General features: G+C 34.9%; 2 protein-coding genes across 2 annotated transcripts; one reads left to right on the top strand and one right to left on the bottom strand.

Moving 5' to 3' along the window:
• The first annotated feature begins 948 nt into the window (after window positions 1-948).
• Window positions 949-17,038, top strand: LOC104896051 (protein DETOXIFICATION 27). Its single transcript, XM_010682736.4, has 8 exons — window positions 949-1,620; window positions 2,852-3,393; window positions 12,547-12,633; window positions 13,499-13,555; window positions 14,016-14,254; window positions 16,048-16,166; window positions 16,260-16,349; window positions 16,812-17,038. Exons 1-8 carry the CDS (start codon window positions 1,267-1,269, stop codon window positions 16,857-16,859), a joined length of 1,536 nt encoding a protein of 511 aa, XP_010681038.2. The 5' UTR covers window positions 949-1,266; the 3' UTR covers window positions 16,860-17,038.
• A 121-nt stretch (window positions 17,039-17,159) lies between these two features.
• Window positions 17,160-18,083, bottom strand: LOC125498849 (uncharacterized). The gene has a single exon (XM_048647146.1). It carries the CDS (start codon window positions 18,081-18,083, stop codon window positions 17,160-17,162), a length of 924 nt encoding a protein of 307 aa, XP_048503103.1.
• Window positions 18,084-24,038: the final 5,955 nt, after the last annotated feature.

Genomic DNA, 24,038 nt, shown 5'->3' with positions numbered 1-24,038 from the left:
TAAAATATTATTTTATTTTCAACTTTTATAATATCACCCACTTTCCCATATGGCCCATGCACGAATCTTTTTACCAGTTTATGATTAAGCAAAAAAAAAAAAGGTTCATCCTCATGAACCATTTTTTTTTCATTGTTAAGAGTGCTCTTATCTCTTCTTAATAAACAATTTGCAAAAAGTATATCAACTTTTGTATTTAATTATGATTTAATACAACTACGACCCGTTTGGTAGTTAGTTATAAATGATGGTAATGGGAATGAATTTGTGTGCAAATTTGTCAAGAATATCATTGTCCATTCCTGTAGTAATGCTAATTTATCCTAAAGTGTCAACTTTCCTTCTTGAATTTTCATTCCCATCCAATACCACCTTGTAGGTGGTAATGAGTGGTAATGAAAATTGCTTCCCCTTGGAGACAAAAACCCAAGTTTACGGGTGAGATTGTTTTCCCATGGAGAAAAAATGCCTCCTCATGGAAATTTTAAGGGTGCTTCCCTCACTTAAAATTCATTCCCATTACCGCAATTTATTAACGACTATCAAACTGGCCGCTAAGGTTTTACATATGATTTTTTCTTAATACTTTTTTTTGAAAAAAATTGGTAAGTCGAATTCCTCTAGGCTGCCCTCGTACAGGGGGCCCCCACCCAGAGACCCATTACAAGCCAGAAACCTCCGACCCCCCTCCCCCCTTGAATCTCAAGCAAATGCTTGGGTAGGAATTGAACCTTAGACATTGTTAGGAAAGATGGGAATGCTCACCACTTGAGCCAACCTCATTTCCTGATTTTTTCTTAATACTTGTCCCCGAAAAAAATGGATATTCTATTTAACAACGAAGGGAATATATGGTAATAAAAGAGGAACTCATTTACCTTATAAAATGAACATGTCTGTTTTTCTTTATCAATATGAGATACTCACATCTGTGTTACGACTATATCACAGCTAAAACAGATTGATAAGCAAGTACAATAGGGATTTGCCTTTTCTTATCAATTTTAATAGTTTAGAGCCTTATTTTAAGCAAATGGGGTCTGCACTCTGGTCACTGTCCTATGTACCTTTCTTAAGAAAAACATTAAAATTTTACAACTTGGCTCATACTTCTAACTTCATATATGCTAAAATATATCCTTTTTAAAAGAAGTTCAATACGTAATTCTCTCGTCCTCTCAATTCATTTAGTCTATATCTCTACCACCCCTCATCTCTCAGTCCTCTAGAATTAGAAACTTGGAGTTTATAGTGAAAAGAGTTACTATGTCTAATGACAATAGCTCCAAAAGTTTCGACGAAAAAAGCGTTCCCTTTTTGAAGAACTACAATAATCATTCAGATAATGGTGTTGTTCAACCATCAAAACAATTAGTACTACAACATACAACTCCTAATTATGTAGATGATAATTTGGTTGAAAATGGCACTCTTATAAGAAGAAGTTGGGTTGAATCCAAGAAGTTATGGCACATCGTCGGCCCTTCGATCATCAGCCGAATTGCGTCATATACTATGTTGGTTATAACCCAAGCTTTCGCTGGCCATCTCGGTGACCTTGAGCTTGCTGCTGTCTCAATCGGTTGCAATGTTATCGTTGGCTTCGACTTCGGTCTCATGGTACTCTAGCTAATTATCATTACCTTGGTCTTTTTATGTTTTTGGTTAACAAGGAATTGATGCAAATATAGTAAGAAAGAGTGGGGAAATCCCACTTATGTTTTCCGCTTTTAGTTTTACTTTGGTGTGTCTTAAAGGGGTAAAAGTGAGAAATTTCGCAATGATATAGTGGGTTACTAGACTTCGACTAATTTTGATTCAAGCTTAGCTTGGACATGGCTAGCATGGGAAAAGCTCTTCCAACAAGTGATGTTATATTTCTTGGGCTCGAACTCAAAAACAATCGTTGGTATATAAAGTAAGAAATGTTTATCCCAAGTTAGGAATAGGGTCTAGATCATTTAGATATAGACGAAGAAAGGAAGCATAATGATCATCAAGGGATAAAGAGAGTATAAATTGAATTGAGGTTCTATAATTGATTAGTTGTGATTTGGTTTAGTATATGAAGTATAGCTTCTTAAAAAGATACAATGCCAAAGAAATACTTCATTGAGTATGGAAGTAGTTTTTGTGATGGGAAGTGCTACTTACTTACCTCTTAGTTAAGTTATTTCCTCTATTTTATGGAATGTACGTGCAACTTCTTATGAAGTAAAAAAAATACTTTAATTTTTTGAATTTTCACTTTTTATGTCAGCCAAATAAGCACTATAATTAACATATTTGGATCAATAAGAATGCTACTAAATGAAATTATGTTAAGATAATTAGTAAAAATTTGTGATGTATATATAGACTTTCTTTTTAATGGTAAATTACAATTTTAATAATAATTAAGATGGTGGGTCGTCAATCCATAGTATGTTGATTGATTATTGTTTACAGCAAACTCACGGCCAAAACAACACCTTAGATTCTCTATGATGAATGCTAATTTGATATGTTATTTACTAAATAATATTTCTTTGACTATGAAATTTAATTTATGTGTTCTTGATAGGTAGAACAACTATTTTCTTCTTTTCTATAAATTATAGAGAGCTATAGTTAGTCAGCAATGATTTAAAAGAGATTTGAAACAGATTATATGTACCATCTAACCAACTAAATTGATTGTCGTTTAGTTTGAACTCGAGAATGTTCGTACGTGTCTTATGTTAGATGTGAAAAGATAAGTTTTATATGTTACCCGTCAAATTAGGAATTTTTGTTTCTTTTCCCAAATTTAAGTTGAGAGCCATAGCTAGTGAGGATTTTGATGACTAACAAAATTACGTCATTTATGTAGTTGGGGATGGCAAGTGCTCTGGAGACCTTATGTGGGCAGGCATATGGCGCAAAGAAATACCACATGTTGGGAATATACATGCAAAGATCATGGATAGTATTATTCGTATGCTGCATCCTACTTTTACCCTTGTACATATTTGCCGGCCCATTGATGAAGTTTTTAGGCCAACCGGACGACGTTTCCGATATGGCTGGAGTGGTGGCCTTGTGGTTGTTGCCGCTTCACTTCAGCTTCGCCTTTCAGTTCCCACTACAAAGGTTCCTACAATGCCAGCTTAAGGCTAACGTTGTGGCATGGGTCTCAGTAGTAGCTCTGGTGGTGCACTTATTCGTATCTTGGTTGTTTGTTTCGGTGCTGAAATGCGGTATAATTGGTGTTGCCGTCACCCAGAACTTTGGATGGTGGGTCGTGGTTTTTGGGCTGTATGGTTATACTGCCTTTGGTGGTTGTCCTCTCACTTGGACTGGTTTCTCTATGGAGGCCTTTTCTGGTCTTTGGGACTTTGTCAAGCTTTCCACTGCTTCCGGGGTCATGCTCTGGTAACTTCTTTTTTAATCTTCTATCCAACTTTAATTCATTTATCATATACTCAGAATATATTGTGAGCATAGTGCAAAATAGCAAATATATTGTGAGTATAGTGCAACTTATGCTATTTTATTGGGAGTATAGTTATTGCACTCCACTCTTCGAATATCACACTCACAAATATCCTTTTTTTTTTATATTTTTATTTTGACGTCGCACTCACAAATATTGTTACTGACTATATAAATGCTATTACCTCATATTTTCTTCTAAAGTGGGTAGATAGCTTTACGCCTTTACCCCACTTAAATTTTTTGTTCCATAAATCATTTTGAGTGTGACAAATTCTTTTGTCGACTAGCCTTTTTCTCTAAATTTTCTTGAATGTTCAATTTCACCCTTTTTCTAGTTTACTTTTGCCTCTTATAAAAAAATAGAAGTTTGTGTTGATAGGAAGTCGTATGATAATCAGGAATGTTAATGAACCTATCTAGTTCGTAAATTATGCGATGTTGACTTGAAATTTTCAAGGTCAAGCTGAGCATAATGAAAATTTAACTTGAGAAGTTCACAAACAAGTTTAAAATCTAATAGTAAAATTGTACATAGTACTTGTAACAAGCTCAAATAACTAGCAAAAATTCAATTATGAGAATGTCACTGGTAGAATAAATGCTAATTACGACGGCCATTGAGTGGCCTATTGTAGCGGTTATGGTCGTGCAATAATTAAGGGAGCATCAATAAGTAATTACTTATTGCTGCGATTTTTGACCGCAACAATAGATCAACCCATTGCTGTGGTTCATAACCAAAACCGCAGCAATATATATAGTGTATTTTTTTAAAAAAAAATACACCATATTACTGCTGTTTTGGGTATGAATCACAATAATAAGTTGATCGATTGCTACGGTTGTTACAAGAACCCGTAGCAATATGTATAGGTCATCATATATATTTTTTTGCCTTTTTATATGAATGAAAAAACGCAAAGCCATACAAAATTATCAATACAAGATAGGAAATAAAAGTGAAAAGCTACCCTAAATTGTACAACAATATAAATTGAAAATCATCAATCAAAATAAAATTGAACACAATATTCAAATTACAAAAGAAAATACAATAGCCATAATCTCAATAAACAACCCATCATATTTATCGAATCTAAGGTATTTAACTCAAAGAAAATAAAAAAATAAAAAAGTAAAAAAAATTTAACATGGGTGATGTTGGACAGTGTTCTCGATTTTCTTGAACAACAAGCCGTTCTGATGAACACCAAGAGCGGCGAGCATATTTGACGGCAAGCGTATTTGAAGAAACCCTTCCATTACAAAAAAAAATAGGTTAGCAATATCCACCCAAAAAACAAACCCACAAAAAAATGACAAGTTACAAAACCCACAAATAAAAGACACAAATTAACCTTAGTTCAATAATTTTTGAGCAGTTTCTTTGATCGATAGAATAGTTTTTGGAACTTTACTCGGAACATTTTGAAAATTTCTCTGACTTCTGTAGTTGCGGTTCCCGCAGCAATAGGTTGATTTTCGATTTTTTCTTTTCTTTTGATGTGGTTTATTGTTGCGTATGGATAAAATCGCAACAATTCAACCGCAACAATAAGCAATTATTCTACTAGAATATCTATACTAATATATTAAAAGATGTTCATAAGGAAGTTTGTATGCCACGTGACACTCTCCTCTAAAGCTGTAATGCAAATGCTTTATTTTCAAGTAAAACCCTCAATTAAAAAAATAATGTTGTACAAGGTATCGAACATGTGACTTTTGCAACGAAAAGTGAAAGCTTAACCATCAATTCACCATAACACCATTGTTTAGTATTTCAAAATAAAATATCATAAGGTCTTATAATTATATCTAATTAAAAGATTTGTACAAGTAGTTGGATACTTAACCTTTATATGATAATAACAAGAGAATATTATACACATAAACTCTTAATCAAATTCCTTGTAGAAAGAATTAAGCAATTGTTTTCATTATTTTTCAAAAATCATGCAATCATTTATCATGTCATTACGTCAGTTTTCCACACTTGACAAAAAGTTACGAAAAGTAACAAGCCGGGCATCATTTGGGACACTCACTATCTAGTTATAACAAAGTCTCCAAACTCCAGTTAGGTTTAAAGCTAAGTTGAACTTGAAATTTTGAGCTTGCCAAACTCGAGACTCTACTTGAGCTCAAGTGCAAGTGTTACAGGTCCGGCCTAGCAACCCCAAATACAGGCTTATATTGAATTGTCTTATTAATATCCCTAATCATGACACCACTATTAGTTTTTTGAAAATTATTGAAATTGCTTATATAAACTGCTAGTATATAATTGTGATTTGATTACTCTCATCTATATATTTAGTATAATAGTAATAGTCAAGGTCCACCTATGGATACAATTATATTAGAGGAGATCTCGTCATTTTTAGCGTCGGAACAATATATGTAAGATATCATACTTTCTAATAAATTGAACTTTTCAGAACCTATTAGATATCTAACATATTGTACTCCCTATATAAAAGCAATTTGATTAAATTTTACACATTTATGGAAAATATACTCTATATTTTCACTATTATCGAGTCAATAATCTTTATAAATATTATATATATATATAGAGAAAAACAATTTCATGTAAAATGTCTCACCATTATGTTTTTTTTGACAGAGTCTCACCATTATGTTGAACACCCACTTGTCTCATAACTATTGTCGAGGGTCTCACTCAATGTCACATATCACTAAATGAGTATTAAATGCACATAATTAGAGCTAATGTGTTAAACATTTGTGTACAAGTGTGGGAATAATTGTGTTAACCTGTTGTAGGTTAACCTGGCATTCAATATATATAGTGTTTATAATACAGACCTATGACTATGAAAGGACCCTTCTACCCTTTACAATATAATATTATCCCTTTACATATAATATTATCCAATACACCCCTCAATCTTTACGGGGTGAAACAACGGATAGATTGGTACGATGTTTAGTAAACAAGTCAGTAGATAGGCCTTTAGTAAAGATGTCTGGAACCTGAGACTGTGTAGGAACATGTCGAACAATAAGACCTCCCTTGGCAACCATTTCTCGAACAAAGTGATAGTCAACATCGATATGTTTGCTACGATCATGATGAACTGGATTAGCAGTGAGATAAGTAGCAGAGACATTGTCGCAATAGACAATCACAGGACGACGGAGAAAATGGCCAATGTCAGCAAGAAGTTGCTTGAGCCAAATAGTTTCTGCAGCTGTGTAGGCAACTGCCCTATATTCAGCTTCAGTGGAGGATTTGGAGACAGTAGGTTGCTTTTTAGAACGCCAGGAAATTAAATTCTTCCCAAGAAAAACAGCATATCCAGTAGTAGAACGCCGTGTGTCAGGACATCCTGCCCAATCTGCATCAGAATAGGCAATAACAACAGTAGGAGAACTGCTGCTATATAAATATAATCCGTAATCCAGAGTGCCCTGCTGATATCTGAAAATTCATTTCACAGCATGAAGGTGAGTAGTACGAGGAGCATGCATAAACTGAGACACTATATTAACAGCATAAGCAATATCAGGACGAGTCATAGTTAAGTACTGCAATGCACCAACCATACTACGATAATCTGTGGGATCAGCAAGAAGTTCTCCATCAAGCAGAGACAATGTTACTCTAGAGACAACAGGAGTGGTAACTGGTTTAACAGTATGCAGATGAAATTTACGAAGTAAATCAGAAACATACTTATGCTGGGACAAAAATAAACCAGAGGGAGTACGCACAACCTGTACACCTAAGAAATAATGAAGATCCCCTAAATCCTTCATAGCAAATTGAGAAGAAAGAACAGAGATGAATTTGGCAACAAGAGGAGGACTACTACCAGTAAGGACAATGTCATCTACATATAAGAGCAGAATAATGAGATGACCACGAAATTTGAGAGTGAACATAGAAGTGTCACAACTGCTGCACTTGAAGCCAATAGATAAAAGAAAGTTGCTAAACCTGGAGAACCAAGCTCGAGGAGCTTGTTTCAAACCATAAATGGACTTACGAAGACGACAATATATGAGTAGGTTTAGATGGATGAATAAAACCCGGAGGTTGACGCATATAAACCTCTTCATTGAGAAACCCATGAAGAAAAGCATTTTTGACATCTAACTGACGAATAGACCATTTAAGAGAAACAGCAATAGTAAGAACCAAGCGAACAGTAGTAGGTTTAACAACAAGACTAAAGGTTTCAAAGTAATCAATACCTGCCTGCTGATGATTGCCAAAAACAACAAGTCTGGCCTTGAACCGCTCCACAGAACCGTCAGAATGATATTTAATCTTGTAGACCCACTTACAACCAAGCAAATTCTTATCATAGTTGCGAGGTACCAACTCCCATGTGTCATTTTTAATCAAAGCATTATATTCATCTAACATAGCTTGACGCCAACGTGAGTCTTTAGACGCTTGTTTAAAATTAGTAGGTTCAGACTCAGTTATATCAGTTTTTAAGTTCATGAATATTTTAGGCTTCGACACACCAACTTTGAGACGCGTAACCATCGGATGATGGTTAGCTACGGACGACGAGGGAGGAGGGGTGACAGGGGGGACACAGGACTCGGTGACACGGGAGGTGAGGGATCAAGGGGCGTAGGCGAGCTAGAGGTGTCGCTAGGCATGCCAACGTGCGCTGGTCACCCAGCGTGGGAGGCAGACGACTCGATGGGCGAGGGAGACGCGACTGTAGCGCCAGCGATGGGAGTTTCTGGAGCTGCAGGGGAGACGGCTGGGTCAGCGCGCAGCACCGCTGGGCCTGCAGGAACGGGGGAGACAGCAGGGGGGCGGGAGGGAGCAGCTCGAGCACGAGCATCCGAGGGCGAGAGAGGACACCCTACGGGTTGGGTTGGGCAGCGAGGAAGACTCGAGTGGCCCAAAGGGGGCACAGGGATGCTAGACACAACATTCGTGGGAGTCCAATCTATGGCTAATACTTGAGGCGACGTATAAGGAGTGGTGGGTTGAGCACGCACAAGAGCACGATAGGGAAACTTATGTTCATGGAAAAGAACATGACGACTAGTGTAGACTTTCTTGGTAGTAGGATCAAAACATCGATACCCTTTATATTCCAATGCATATCCAATAAAAACACAGTTTTAGATTTAGGTTGCAGTTTGTGATTTTTAGAGTCCAGAAACAAAGGAAAGCATTCACATCCAAATGTTTTCAAAAATTGATAGGAAGGAGGACGATGAAATAATTTTTCAAAAGGTGAAACACCCCCTAAAACCGAGCTGGGTAATCGATTGATAGTGTAAGTGGCAGTATATGATGCATCAACCCAAAATTCCGCAGGAAAGTCAGAATGAATAATCATAGTACGAGCCATTTCAATGATATGACGATGTTTGCGTTCTGCAACACCGTTTTGAGCTGGAGTGTGGGGACAAGATTTTTGAAAAATAATACCATTGTCAGAAAAATGTTGAAGAAGAGGAGAATTGTCAAATTCCCTTCCCATCACTTTGAAATATTTTAATTTTGCAATTAAAAAGATTTTCAACCATCTTTTGAAACATAAGGAATTTTGAATAAGCTTCCGATTTTCGACGTAAAGGATAAATCCAGGAATAGCGCGAAAAATCATCAACAAACACAACATAATAGCGAAATAATTGATTTGACAAAACAGGAGATTGCCAAAGATCACTATGAATTTTATATAATGGATATGTAGAAAGATATTCAACAGAATCAAAAGGTAAACGGTGTATTTTCCTAGCTTACAGCCTACACAATCATCATGAAATTTAGAGGTACATGTGATATATTTATTTGAACATAATTTTCCTATAATGCTAGAAGATGTATGACCCAGGCGAGCATGCCACACGTCACCCGACTCCTTAATGGCTAGGAAAGCAGGAACTGAAGGCTCAGGAGGGACAATGTGGGCTGAAGAGGGTAGACACCTTGTTTACTGGTTCCCTGAAGCAGAACTTCCCCCGTTATCTGGTCCTTAACATAAACAGAATTTTTATCAAAACTCACAACACAATCATTTTCATGACACAACTTGTTAACTGATAATAAATTATGTTTTAAATTAGGGACATGACAGACAGATGATAAACGGAGGGGACGACTTGCGTTTTTAAAGTTAAATGTCCAGTACTTTTATTGGGAGTAAGGTACCATTACCAACTACAACAGAACTAGACCCAGTATAAGGAGTTTTAATAGAGAACGTACCATCCTGAGGAGTCATGTGAGAAGCAGCTCCCGAATCCGGGTACCAGACTGAGTCATTAGCTTCACCACCAACAGACAGTGCAGCTAAGGCTCGAGTGACACTTTCTGAGGAGGAGGGAACAAAGCTATGATTAAACGCTGGGGCAGTAGGCAGCTTGGTGACCTGGAAACCAACACAAACCACATGTATCGGAAGTAGGGGTAGAGGTAACATTGTTACTATTTGATGAATTACTCCCTGCAGACGACAAATTATTAGTAATATAATCTAGCCAGGCATACTATAGGATGACAAGTTAGAAAATTTACTTATACCATTTGAGCGTCCCCGATTACCATTGTTGTTGTTGTTTCCTCCAGGCCACGATTATTATTGTTCCACCATTCCCACCATTATTATTCCGAGCATTGTTTCCCCCACGATTATTATTACCACCTCTGTTTCTGTTATTCCTTCCCCGATTTCTCCCTCCAGAATTAGTCTGGGAGGAGGAACTTGAACCAGTACCAGTAGATTTAACGGCAAGTAAGATGATGGACGATGATCAGATATCCTTAGAATTTATCAATCTTTGTTCATGCAGTAAACTTGGGACGCAAATCATCAAAACTAATGGGAATGGATAATGCAGGAGAGTAGTAACTATATGATCGTATCAGAATCACGATCTAAACCAAAAAGTGTATACTGCACTAAATCCTGGTTCGACACAGGACACTGAATAGCAGTAAGGGAATCAGCAATCACCTTAATCTCACGTAAATATCCATCCATGGTCTGGGAAGTAGTCTTTTTAATACGAGTAAGACGTCCCTTTAATTCCATTGATCGGCCATACTAGCATGCATAAATCTAGTCTGTAATCTAGTCCAAATTTCCACAGAAGTAGATAAATCATGCACATCTACAAAATCCCTAGAAAGTGTGGCAAAAATCCAAGATTTTATTTGTGATCCACACGCAAATATTCATAGAACTGATTATTAGGAATAGAAACACCATGTTCATCAAGAACAGTTGCAGGGGGAATAATAGCAGAACCATCAACCATACCAAGCAGATTATGAGAAAGTAATAAACAAGTAATTTGGGTTTTCCATAATAAATAATCTTCAGGTGAAGAGAGAGTTATCGTTACCAAATTACTAAGATTCGGAGCCGAAAGTTGATGAAAACCAATGATTGGTGGTTAGGAGGACGCCGAGAACAACGGCGGTGGTGGCTGGGGCACCATAAAACCAGGCGGAAATCTCAGAGGTGTGCGGGAGGAGGTTCCCGGTGAGGCGGCGTCAAGGCCGGAGTATGTGGCGGCAGAGGGCCCGGCGGTGAAAACTGGCCGCGAGAAGGAAGTGGCAGCGCTGAGCTGCAGGCCGTAAGATGCTGCTGTCGTCGCGGCAAAGACTGACGGCGACGAGAACGGTGGCGCGGCAGAGGATATGGCCGGCGGTGGCGGCGCCGGAGCAGCAGAGGCAGCGGAAGAGGCTGTGGGGAAATCCATGGCCAGGAAAGAAGTTACGTAAAAGAAGAAGGAAAAAAAAAATTAATTCTTTTACGTGAAAGAGAAAAAAAAAACGTGCTTTTGGTTTGTGTTTGTCGTTTAGCGTGAAAACAAAAGCTTCAGAATCAAAATTCCGGTGAACAAAAATCGGTGGTTGGGAATTTTGTTGTGTTTTTTTTTTTTTTTTTTTTTTGTGTTTTTCTGTTTAGAAAAACTTAGGCTCTTGATACCATGTACAAGTGTGGGAATAATTGTGTTAACCTGTTGTAGGTTAACCTGGCATTCAATATATATAGTGTTTATAATACAGACCTATGACTATAAAAGGACCCTTCTACCCTTTACAATATAATATTATCCCTTTACATATACTATTATCCAATAATTTGATTTTGAAATGATGCACATCAATTAGTCTTGTCGCCTCAATTATATACTCCAGTTACTAGTTGCATATACACGCACCCCAAAAATCTTATGTAGTTATACAGAATGGACATATTTTTTTTTATTTAAAATTATTTTAGTAGTGATGTAAATTATTGTGCTTCTTCTGTAGATGTTATTACCTTTTTAAATTAAAAATGATTGGTTTTTAACTATTCAATACTGTCACTGAAAAATTTGGTCGACGGTTTAATAATTACTTATCAGCGACTTTAGTATAGTTCTTTAATGATTATAAATGTTAATAAACCATGTTGTTTGAACTTTGTAAATACGAAGTATTATGTTGTCATTATATATCCCTAACTTTTTTGATTGAAGATTCTAGTTAATTTCTTGAATTGATTGTGTCAACTATTTTGTCAAATTATTGATGCTGATTGCAATTCCATTTTTTACTTACTCATATGGCAAGTTGCATTGAATCTCATATTTTAATTTTTAATGAAAAGAAAACGTTGTTTTAAATTATTAGAGGATATTATACTTATTTTAAAAGAGTAAATCACACTTCCTCCCTTGGCTTATTTAATAAAAATATGCTAGCATTATATTTATTTATTTTTACCAAGGGAAGACAAAATATGCTAGTAGATTTGTAAAGTTGTAGTATTACTAGTTAGATTTTAATATAATTACGAGTTATGCTATTTGTCTACAACTAGGTAACTAACATTAAAAAGACTATCCCAAGTGAACAATTATGTCTTTGAAAATGCAACTAAGTTTTTGATAAGTGCAAGTTGGTAATTTGAATATTCATAGATATTTAGGGGTGGATCATTTATCGGGGCTGGTTGGGACTTGAGCTCTGATTCAAGACAAAATATTTTAGTCGATAAATCCCAAAGAAGAAAAGCATGATTGATCACACGCTTATATCAAACATGTTAAGTTTTTGTACTTATGATTACATCTTATGAACAGCTTGGAGAACTGGTACTACAGAATATTGATACTGATGACCGGAAATCTCAAGAATGCAGAAATAGCCCTAGATGCTTTATCCATATGGTATGCCTTTCTTTTTTGTTATTGTACTCGTATACTATAATTGAGGTTTGTCTTTCTAATCTCAACTTTCTAGGTAGGGCTGGCAATCAGGTCGGGTTGGGTCAGTTTCAGGTTGACCTGATTTGTATTTCAGGTCACTTACCCTTAACCCAAATCCGACCTAATTTTATTTCAGGTTGAAAATCTCAACCCAAACCCGACCTTATATTTTTCGGATTGACCCGAAACCAACCCAAAATGACCTGAAATAAAAATCTAAATATCCAATGATAAAAAAACTGCCAACTAAATTCAAAAAGGGAATGTACATGTAACATATTTAAGTTTCAACATTCAAAGTCGGAATTTTCAGGTTGAAGTGAGTTGGGCTTGGCCCAATATTATAACCTAACCGGCTAAGGGCTAACTTAACATAATATAAGTTATTTTTAAATCAGGTCATTGCGGGTTATTTTCAGGTTGAAAAGGTCAACCTGAACCTAACCCATTATATTTTCAGGTCGGGTTGGGTCGACCCATTTTTTTTAGGTCGAAAATCTCAACCCAAACCCAGAATTTTCAGGTCAGTTTCAGGTCGGGTTATCAGGTTGGGTCAGTTTTTGCCAGTCCTATTTCTAAGAGGAGTAAAATATAATGTACTTTTATATGGAGTTATTAACTTGTTACAAGAGGACGTCATTTTTGGAATAAATGAAACAGCTAATTAATTACTCTTAATTAATGAAGCCTACCTATCAAATATCAATACAAGGGTTAGTTGTTTGTTTGATAGTATCAACTATCAAGTCGTAACTCGTGACTAGCTAGTTTGTCTTGTTTCGTCTTTTTAACAATTGTTTTGTTTTGTAACCTCTTGGTTTGTCAGCATGAGCATCAACGGATGGGAGATGATGATTCCTTTCGCATTTTTTGCTGGCGCCGGGTAAGTTGGTGTACTCTTCTGTTTCCTCTTTTGCATTGTCTAATGTGTTTTCAGCATATGTTAAAGACTTTAAGTATACGTGATTTCTGAAGATTCTCTTATAGGTTCCGATTATATATATACAGTATTCTTTTGTTTCTTGATAACTGCAACATCTTGTAAATACTTGCATAAAGATCAAAACGTTACTAAAGGTATGCTCTATTTGTTTGAAAAATGTGATTAATTGAACAGTAGAACTTCCAAATAGATAAAATAATTATTGTATAACAAAGTCATATATGGAAACTGTAATAGTTGAAAAGGTACAAAACACTTAAAAGTTAAAGAAAACTACGTAAATAATTTGTGATCTAACTTGTTGCTTGTGTTTGATTTGGTAAATTTATTAATAACATACTTCCTCTGTTTTTTATCGTTTGATGAAACATATTAATGATGGTGTGAAAAATATGAGCAGAGTTCGGGTGGCAAATGAGCTAGGAGCAGGGAATGGAAGAGGAGCAAAATTTGCAACCATAATAGCAGTAATGACGTCTATTGCAATTGGGCTATTCTTTTGGCTGCTAGTTTTGATATTTCACCAGAAAATATCATTTATTTTTTCCACAAGCCCGCCTGTTATTGAGGAGGTTAAGAAACTCTCTGTCCTCTTGGCCTTCACCATTCTCCTCAATAGTGTACAACCTGTTCTATCCGGTAATCTCTTAAGTCTCAACACTCAGTTAATATTAGTATTCCTACTGTTTAGATATATAGCTCTTACGTTATTCAAATTAACCATTTCAAATATTGCTGTGTTTTTAATGAAACAACATTTGCTATAGTTGCTATTTCTTATAATCTTTCTAATAATTCAAAATGCGAATATATAGCAATTACCACTGACCTTTTATGATTATCACTATTTTAAGTAATTGGACGATTTTCCTAAAACATTAAAGAATAATATATTCATCCGTTCTGTTTTAAATGAAACTTTGGGTCAAATGACACTTTTTGTTGACCAATTTTGACTCAAATTTATTGTCATTATATAAAGAAAAACCTTGTCAAGCGAGGTCTTGTTAGATTTGTCGATGCATACTATCAAATTATAACTTTTTATATATTTTTTACGTGTGCACAACTAAAGATATTAATGATTAAAGAAGCACGTTGGATTGCGTAAAAAACAAACGTTTTATTTAAAACAGATTGAAGGAAGTATTAATATAGAGTAGAGAGAATCATACTAGGAGTCTGAAAAATATTTTTTTTTTTTTTTTTTGAAAAAAAGCCCACAAGGACAACTAACTACTAGGAGTGTTGAAATATTGAAACACCACTAATAGGATATTGTGTTTTTCTTTCCACTTAGGCTAAGATTAATTTAAGATGACTAAGGCTATGGTCTTTTAGAATGAATTAAACTAAACTCAATTTAATTTAATTTATTTGAATTGAACTTAATTTTTTTTGAACTAAACTTAATTTTTTTAAATTGAACTTAATTTGTTTGAACTGAATATAACTTAATTGAAACTGTGAGAGAACTGATTAAATTTAAACTGAATTATATTGGGTTGATATTTTGTCAAAAATAGACACAGTAATATGGTGATTGGGTACTTACTTGAAGAATGAAATGTCGACAATCACAATACACATGACAATAATAGTAGTGGATAGATGGTAAATCTGTTAAAGTTTGATGACATGAAAAATGGGTTGTCCAAGGAGCAGGAGAAGTTGGACACTTGTAAACCCAAAAGAGATTTTTATCCAAAAGATAATTGGGTATTAGAAGAGTAGTCGAAACTAATAAGGTGGTTATTTTATCTTGTACCTTCCCATGTCTCACAATTTATATGTACAACAAACAAGGCCTCGAAAAGTATTAACCATAGAGGCATAGACCATAGTAGGCCCACATGTATCCTCTTTAAATTTGATTCAACCTTTTCGCCTAAACGTGAATATAATCGAATCTAAAATTGAATGATCTATCTCATGGACACCTTTCATTTTAAACGAAACGTGCAAACTGCAAACGATTTGATTCCCATTTTAAGGCCTTATTTGGTTGTATATAGGAAGTCATACTTCCTAGGAAGTTATTTTTTCCATGTATTTGAAATTCCTAGGAAGTGTAAAATTGTGTTTGGTTGATAATGGGAAGTAGAACTTCCTATGGAAAGCTCTACTTACCTAGGGGGACCTAGGTAAGTAACTTCCTCCATTTTGGAGGAAGTAGAACTTCCTAGGAAGTGCAAATTCCCATGGTTTTGTCAACCAAACAACTTCATATACTTCTACTTCCTAGGAATTTGCACTTCCCATGATTTATTTTGTCAACCAAACAAGGCCTAAAAGAATTTAAAAATTAAATATTGTGGGCCGAGATAGAAGGATTTGGACTTTTCAAAACAATTATTATGAAATAGGAGTTAGGAGTTAGGAGTTAGAAGTAATATGATTTCAATTTTAACAGTTGTGGATTTTGGATGTAGGTGTTGCGGTGGGATCAGGGTGGCAAAGCACTGTGGCATTTATTAATTTGGGATGCTACTATTTGCTTGGTGTACCTCTTGGCTTTTTGATGGGTTGGAAATTTGATCTAGGCGTTATGGTAATGATTTCCTTATATTCTTTTTCTCTATCTCACTTTTAGGTGATTTGTCTAATCTTATAATTTACCTAACATTTAATTAATTGATTACAGGGAATTTGGAGTGGCATGATTTTTGGCGGAACTGCAGTTCAAACAGTGATATTAGCTATCATCACAATTCGATGTGATTGGGAGAAAGAGGTAATGAAATAAAAACTCTTAGGTTAAGTGGTAATTGTTAGTCTATAAGAACCCCAACAAAGTAAAGAGTAACCCTTGACACATGATGCTATTGGTATTGCCTGCCTATTTTCAAATAACTTCACATATTTTGTGGTTTTTTTCGTTAATTAAATACTTTTTATGTTTCAAGTTACTCGCAATCAAGTTTATTAGAACACAATTTAAACTATGATAGATAAAGTAAATAGACATATCAATCGCATAATTCCATCCCTTAGCAAACTAGTTTTCCTCTTATTGGGGTCTAAATTATCTTAATTGGTCTTGTATATGATTTGTCAAATCTATATGTTTGCAATTTGCAAGTATTTTAAAATGCTCACTACTTTTACTTATTCTGTGAAGAGGGTATATGTTTTTTTTTTATCTCTTACAAGATTATGAATTATAACTTGGAACTTCTAATGCTATGAATTACAGGCTCAGAGAGCAAGCGTGCACGTCCAGAAGTGGGCAGAGGGCATATAAACATATTTACAAATTACAATGCAACATTAAAGTTTTGTTATACAATTATTTCTTTTAGGCCAACAATGAGGCTCTTGGAGATCTTGTAAGCAATTCAATTGTCAGAACTGTAACCGATCAAGCTTCATTACTAATTAAAGATTAATACAACTTTAGCGGAAACCTCATTCGTATACTAACCGAGTAGGCGTATTACATCAACAGTTTATCATAATTTTTTTTTTTTTTTTTTTTTTTTTTTTTTTTTTTTGACATCGAAGAAACATACAGGAGCAAGAAAACTAAAGACCACAAAAGAAATTACCCTATATTTACCCTATGCATGCGACATTGGTTTGCGATCTCGTGGGCTTGACGAACCTGAGCCCGACTACCTTTCATAATGCGGCAGCTTCGAAGATAGCCCGAGGTCGCACGTATATCAGAGACCATGTGGAGAATTGAGATATCTGCTGTTGCACCGGGCTCCAGGTTTTGTATTAGTAGTGTTGAGTCTGTCATAATCAGAATACTGGAGAAGCTTGTGGGGATGACCCACCAAAGTGCGGAGAGACATGCCATAACTTCAGTGTGTAGTGCTGAAGAAGCATGCAGAAATTTACCGGAGCTATGGATATGATTCATGTGGTGTGTGGCAACCCATGAAGCGCCACCATGACCATTGGATCGGTCCCAAGACCCGTCTATTTGTATAATAAGATCCACCTCTTCCAACTCCTCCTGGCCAAGATCCACCATGAGGAACCCCGGGGGAGAGAAACAGTTTGGAGCTGGAGGAGGTTTGCTTAGCGGGTTATTATTTGCAAGGAAATGATCGTGATGGTGCCTACTTTCCGTAACGTAAACATGAAACCCCTCAAGTGTTGCTCTAATCTGACGAAACACTTGATCATTTCTTGTCTTCCAAATAGCCCAGAGTGTGCCAATGAACATTGGCACTCGTAGTCCCCTATAACCGTCTTCTTTTATATATTTTTCGAGCCAAAACACGATCCAAGAAGCCAGCGACATAGAAGGGTCGTCCGACGACGGAATTTGAAGTCCAAAACTGTGCCAGGCCTCTAGAGCGAGGGGGCAAAACCTGAAGAGGTGTTGGTCGTCTTTGTCATCATGCAAGCAAATTGAACACTGGTTGGTGTCTGTTACACCCCGTCTATGAAGATTAGAAGATGTGGCCAAACAATTATGCCACACTTTCCAGATGAATAGTTTCCATTTAGGCATGATGTTCAACCCCCAAATGTGACGAAAAAATTCCGAGTAGTTTGGGAGAGTCATGCTATGATTTTCTTGTTGCTGTTGTTGAATGAGTAGGCCATACCCTGATTTTGTAGTATATTCCCCTGAACGAGCCAAAGGCCAATAGATCCTATCTGGTACGTCGGGTCGAGAGGGCAACTCTATTCGTTGAATAAGCCGGGCATCAGATGGAATGAAAAGGTTGTAGAGTTTCCTAACGTCCCAACCCTTGTTGTCTGGTAGAAACAGTTTATCATATTGGTGTTAAAAACATGGCCTTTATCAAATTGGTATCAAAAAAACTTAAGGCCATAATTTGGTATTTAGAAAATGAACATCTATTAATTAAGCCTAAAACTTCACCGGGATAACCAAATTATTGCTTGAATGATTTACACCAATTAACCTGATTTTCATATGATGGTAGAATACAATATTATGTAGGATATATTTATATAAATATATTAAAAGGTGTTCTTATAAAAGGAACGGTGACAAGCTACTAGGAGTCGAACACATGACATTTGAAATAAAATGAGAGAGTTTAACCACCAATTTACAACAACGTTAATGTTTAATGTTTCAAAGTAAAACATAATAAAGTCTTACAATGTAACTATGAAGACATAGACAAACCCTTTTGATCCCTAATACAATTTGTTATGCCATAACGTTGATTTTCCAATTTCGTACTAGAAAGAAAAATATAATCAAAAGCTAATAAAATCAATTATGAAACTTAGTAATAATATAATTGATCCCCAATTTCATTGACATTGTTATTTTTATCCCCAATTTCTTGAAAAGTTTTTAAAACAATTTATCATGCTATAACGTTCATTTTTAAATTTCACACTAGAAATAAAATTATAAAAGCTAATAAAATCAATTACTTCATCCGTTCTAAATTAAATGCAACAATTTCTAAAAACGACAATTTCAAATTAAATGCAACATTTTACTTCTTTCTATTCTTGGTAAAGATTTTGAGTGTCGAATTACGAATATACCTTTACTAAACTAATTAAGCCTTAGTAACTTAGTCATATTCCCTTACTTTTTATGTGATCCCACTTTTTCTCTCCTTATTAACTTAGTCACAAGCCCTTATTTTTTTCTTAATCTCACCCTAAGAGATTTGGCCTAGGAGAATGTGTCATCCAAATTGTTGCATTTAATTTGGAATAGAGGAAGTATTAAACTTATGAGTAATAATATATTTGATAAATATAACTGTTCGGGGCATCGCCCGGGCAAAATATACTAGTTGTGTTCTTATAATTTTTTTGGGCCCCTCTTTCGAGAACCCTTTGGTAAGTTGAATTTCCTTTGGGCTGCCCTCGCATAGGGCACTCACCCAGAGATCCAACAAACCCGAATCCCCCCACCCACAACTATTTATGCTAAAATTTATCACTTACGACGAAATTAAAGTTTGGGACGATTCAACCAGATTATGTTTAAGTCAATGCTACAAACGAATGCAACGGGGATCAAAGGGGATGAACACACAAAAATGGTGACGCGGAAAACCCCAATGAAGATGGGTAAAAACCGCGGGTGGATGGAGATCAACCAATCTACTATGACTCACTGTCTTTCTTAGTGAGTGACTGACGTTACAAAAGTATTTTTCTCTCAAGTGTTCTTTTGATAATGTTGCGTACAAAATCACTAATGATCCTCTACCCTCTTTTGTACGCCTTTTTTTCTTTCCTTGGCTTTTTCTCAACGAATACATAATAAATTCACTAATTATTACATCAATTTTGGTCCTTCAATCATGGGAGATGTTTCTCATTCACGCTCCAACGTCATGATCCTTGCTCCTCAACGGCTCATTACACTCCTTCCTTATTTAGCTAAACCGATACCACTTAATGCTCTGCCCCAATCTCGCGTTCTTTGCTGCGTCTTTAAGTCATAGTTACTTCGTCATCATGTCAGATGGCATCATGTCATCGAGTCATCACGTCATTGCGTCAAATGTCATCCTGTTAAAAAATTCATCCATAACAGTTTTCCCCCAATTGTTGAATCGGGGTAACACAAAACCCATGAGACAATTGTTAAGAGAAATCAATAAATCAAATGAAATTCTTTCCAAGTTATCAAGATATCAAAAATCACATGAAGAATCTCGCTTTTGTCAATTTATAGAAAAAATTCCTCAAGGAGACACAAGGAAGGAAGGAAGATCCGTTTTAGGCGGTTATATTTGGTAGCCCAATGGTCTCAAAATACAAAAGGTAGTTTTCTTTTTTAAATAGCCGTTTTAATTCTAACCGTTGGCACAATGTCATGATTACTCTTGATGGCATAAATATCTTGGGGGGTTAAGGATTCTAACTTTTATTTCAACTCCTTCAAATCTTTCTCTCTCTTTAAGTAAGGTAGTTTCTATAATTTTCCTTATTCTCTCCGCCGGAAAACCGAACAGTGATTCCAGGTAATTCGCATACTTCTCCGCTCATCAATTTCTTTAATTCGTAGTTCTTTTCTTCCTTGCACTTATGGCTCCTAGCGGACGCAGTATTAGAACATTCGTAAAAAACCAAGAAAAATCGAGAGGGAAAGAGAAAACTGTAGAACAAAGGGTAGAAAATGAACATGAACTGTCAACGATGTCAGAAGAAGATCTATTAAGGTTTTTAGACTTAGGGAATTTGCCCGAAAGTACTGTCATTAGGAACGCTGAGTCTGACGAACCACCAGAATTATGTCCCCCCAAATGGGTGGTGCTCTACGAGTACCTTTTCAAGATAGGTCTAAGACTTCCTTCACCCCCTTAGCAAGGGACGTGATGCAGATTTACCAGATCAGTCCTGGGCAAATTATGCTCAGGTCTGGCGGATTCTGAGCGTCATCGACAGGGTGACGGCGTCGTGGGAAGAAGCCTTCACCCTCCACGACCTACTGTTACACTATGAAATTAGGTTCAAGGCAAAAAATAGAATAACCCTACATGCGAAGGCGAGGTTCGAACCTCTGGTCGGGGGAGTCCAGTCGAATGACAGAGGTTGGAAAAACAGGTTTGTGTTTGTGAAGAGGTCGTCGCTAGGGGAAGCTGGGACATCTTTGGTTAGCAGCTGGAATACCGAAGGTATGTTTATTTTCGGTCTTTTTAAGTTCATGTCGTGTCGTTAACACTACTCTTACATCGTTTCTACTGCAGGACTTAACCCTAAACTATTGTCGCATCGTGACGAGTCTCAGGGTCTTTGTGACAAATTTCTCATATGAACTCAGGGCCTGTTCTCCCCAGCTTATTTTCAGTTTAGTTCAGTTCAGCTCCAATCAGTTCAGTTCAGTTCAGTTCAGTTCAGTTCAGATCAGTTCAGATCAGTTCAGTTCAGTTCAGTTCAGTTCAGTTCAACTCCATTCTTTTATAACCATTTTGTTAAATATTATTATTATATTGGTATAATTTATTTTACTAATTACTTTTATTATTATTATTATTATTATTATTATTATTATTATTATTACTATTATTAATATTATTATTATTATCATTACTATTATTATTATTATTATTATTATTATTATTATTATTTAAATATATATCATTACTATTAAGTATTATTATTATTGTTGTTGTTTCTATATATTATTTTGTTTGTTATAGCTTTACTCATTATTATTACTATTATTATTAGGAGGAACATGGTTTAGGTCAAAGCACAAATAAACCCACTTTTTTTAGCCCATAACCAATCAAATCGCATCAAGACGGTTTATGATGTAATTTTCGCGGTCCAATCCAATCATTATTTTTATTACTAAATATTTTTATATTATTAAATCTAATTATTAAAATAGTAATATTAATTTACTTCTTAGATATTATTGTTATTATATATCATCATCAAGTATTAATATATTAATACAAATAATATAAAATAATTATTATTAATTATCATTATTATCATTAATTATTATTATTACTATTAATTTATAATTATTAATATTTTTTATTTATAACTATCATTTAAAAATATCCAAAATACTATTATTATTCATTATTATTACTTATCATTATAATTATTATTTAATATTCATATTATTATTGTTTAAAATATCATTTATATATTTATTACATTCAGTTTAATTCAATTTAATTTAATTTAATTCAATTCAGTTCAATTCAATTCAGTTCCATTCAGTTCAATTCAGTTCAGTTCAGTTCAGTTCAGCTCAGCTCCAATACGTTCAGTTCAGTTCAGTTCAGCTCTAATCAGTTCAGTTCAGTTCAGTTCAGTTCAGCTGTTTTATGCCGAAAAGAACAGGCCGTCACTTCTACATCTCTATTATATAAGGGAAGGGGTGAGCTATGGTGTCCCCCAGTAAATTTACTTAATTACCCCTTGGTAAATCCACTACTCATACCAAAATAAAAATGAAAGAAAATCAAACTGAAATATAGCATAAAAAAATTAACAAAGAACATTATATTAATCAAATATTGGATCAATCAATACACAATCAAGTAATAAACCAAAAAGGAAAATACAATCAATCAATAAAGTGAAATGATTTAATTAAAATAAAATACTTTGTTGATAAAAATAAAAGAAATACTTAATGAATCTGCATAATATTCTTTTATCGCTCATTAGTTTTAATTTAAAAAATCTTAAAGAAAGTAGAAATAAAGTAGATAATAAAAGACGGGTTTGGTTAAGTGATATAGGCTTAATCAACAAAATTAGCTAGCCCAAACAACATGTCTAATGTTCAAATTTTTCCTTTTTTTATGCCCAAAAAAATTTTATAAATTATGTTCAAAAAAGCGAGGCACGCATCGCGTACATAAATTGCTAGTATATATAGATGTGAGTTCATATGAGAATGTATACTGACATGAGAAATGAAAATGGATTTTACGCGCTATAACTTTAATGAACAAGTGATGTAACACTAATGAAAAAGTGATGTAACTCCGAAAAAAAGAATATTAGAAATTTTTTGCCACTCCTTTCTAACAAAAATTCATGCTGAACAAAACAATATTATTCAATTTCTAAAAAGTGAAAATACATAATATATAAGTGCAGATATAAGGGAAATATAGCTTTCTAACTTCTAATTGCAATTGAATAATATCGCTATAAAGTCAAATATTCAAAGTTATGCGTAACTCAAGTTTGTTATATACTTCAAAGCCCTCTTGATTATTTTTAGTTAATTTCATCCCATTTTAATTAAATGTTCATTTCTGGTTAATTTCAGTTCAATTAATTTAATTTCAATTCAGTTAATTTCAGTTCAATTTTATTTAATATTTTAATTATTATTTTTATTTTGAATATTACTATTAATATTGTCATTGTCATTAATATTATAATTACAATAAAATTAATTTTTTATTTTTTATATTTCTATTGTCGTTATATTCTATTATTGTTTTTATAATAATAATAATTTCTTATTAATTTTAGGAAAAATTGACAAAAATAAGCCAACCTTTACTCGGTCTTCCACATTTAAGCCAACCATTTGATAATCCAGAGTTAATACAACCTTTATATCATTTAAACCAATATTAGGACAGGGGACTCCTGTTACCTGCTAGCACAGGTTGCAGCAGGTTTATTATAAATAATTTTTTTTTTTTCCTTTTTTTCCTATGATTAATTAACACCACTAACCCAACCTCACCACTTACCACCATTAACCCAACCCCACCACCAACCACCGCCAACCATATAACCCAACCCCAACACCACTAACCTAGCCCCACCACCATTTAACCTAACCCCACTAACACCAACCCAGTCGCACCACCACTATTAACCCAACCCCACCATCACCACTACTAACCCAGCCCCCACCAGCACCAAACCCAGCCCCACCATACTGTCAATTCAGTCCCACCACCATTGTCAACCATCCCAAAACCACCCTAAACCCTAAAACCCCTAGACGGAAACCATCCAA

This window comes from Beta vulgaris, chromosome 6 (assembly GCF_026745355.1).
Source record: "Beta vulgaris subsp. vulgaris cultivar EL10 chromosome 6, EL10.2, whole genome shotgun sequence".
In the NCBI taxonomy this organism is placed as follows: domain Eukaryota; kingdom Viridiplantae; phylum Streptophyta; class Magnoliopsida; order Caryophyllales; family Amaranthaceae; genus Beta; species Beta vulgaris.
Note: the sequence above shows the minus strand (reverse complement) of the source record. Positions and strands in the feature narration are given on the sequence as shown.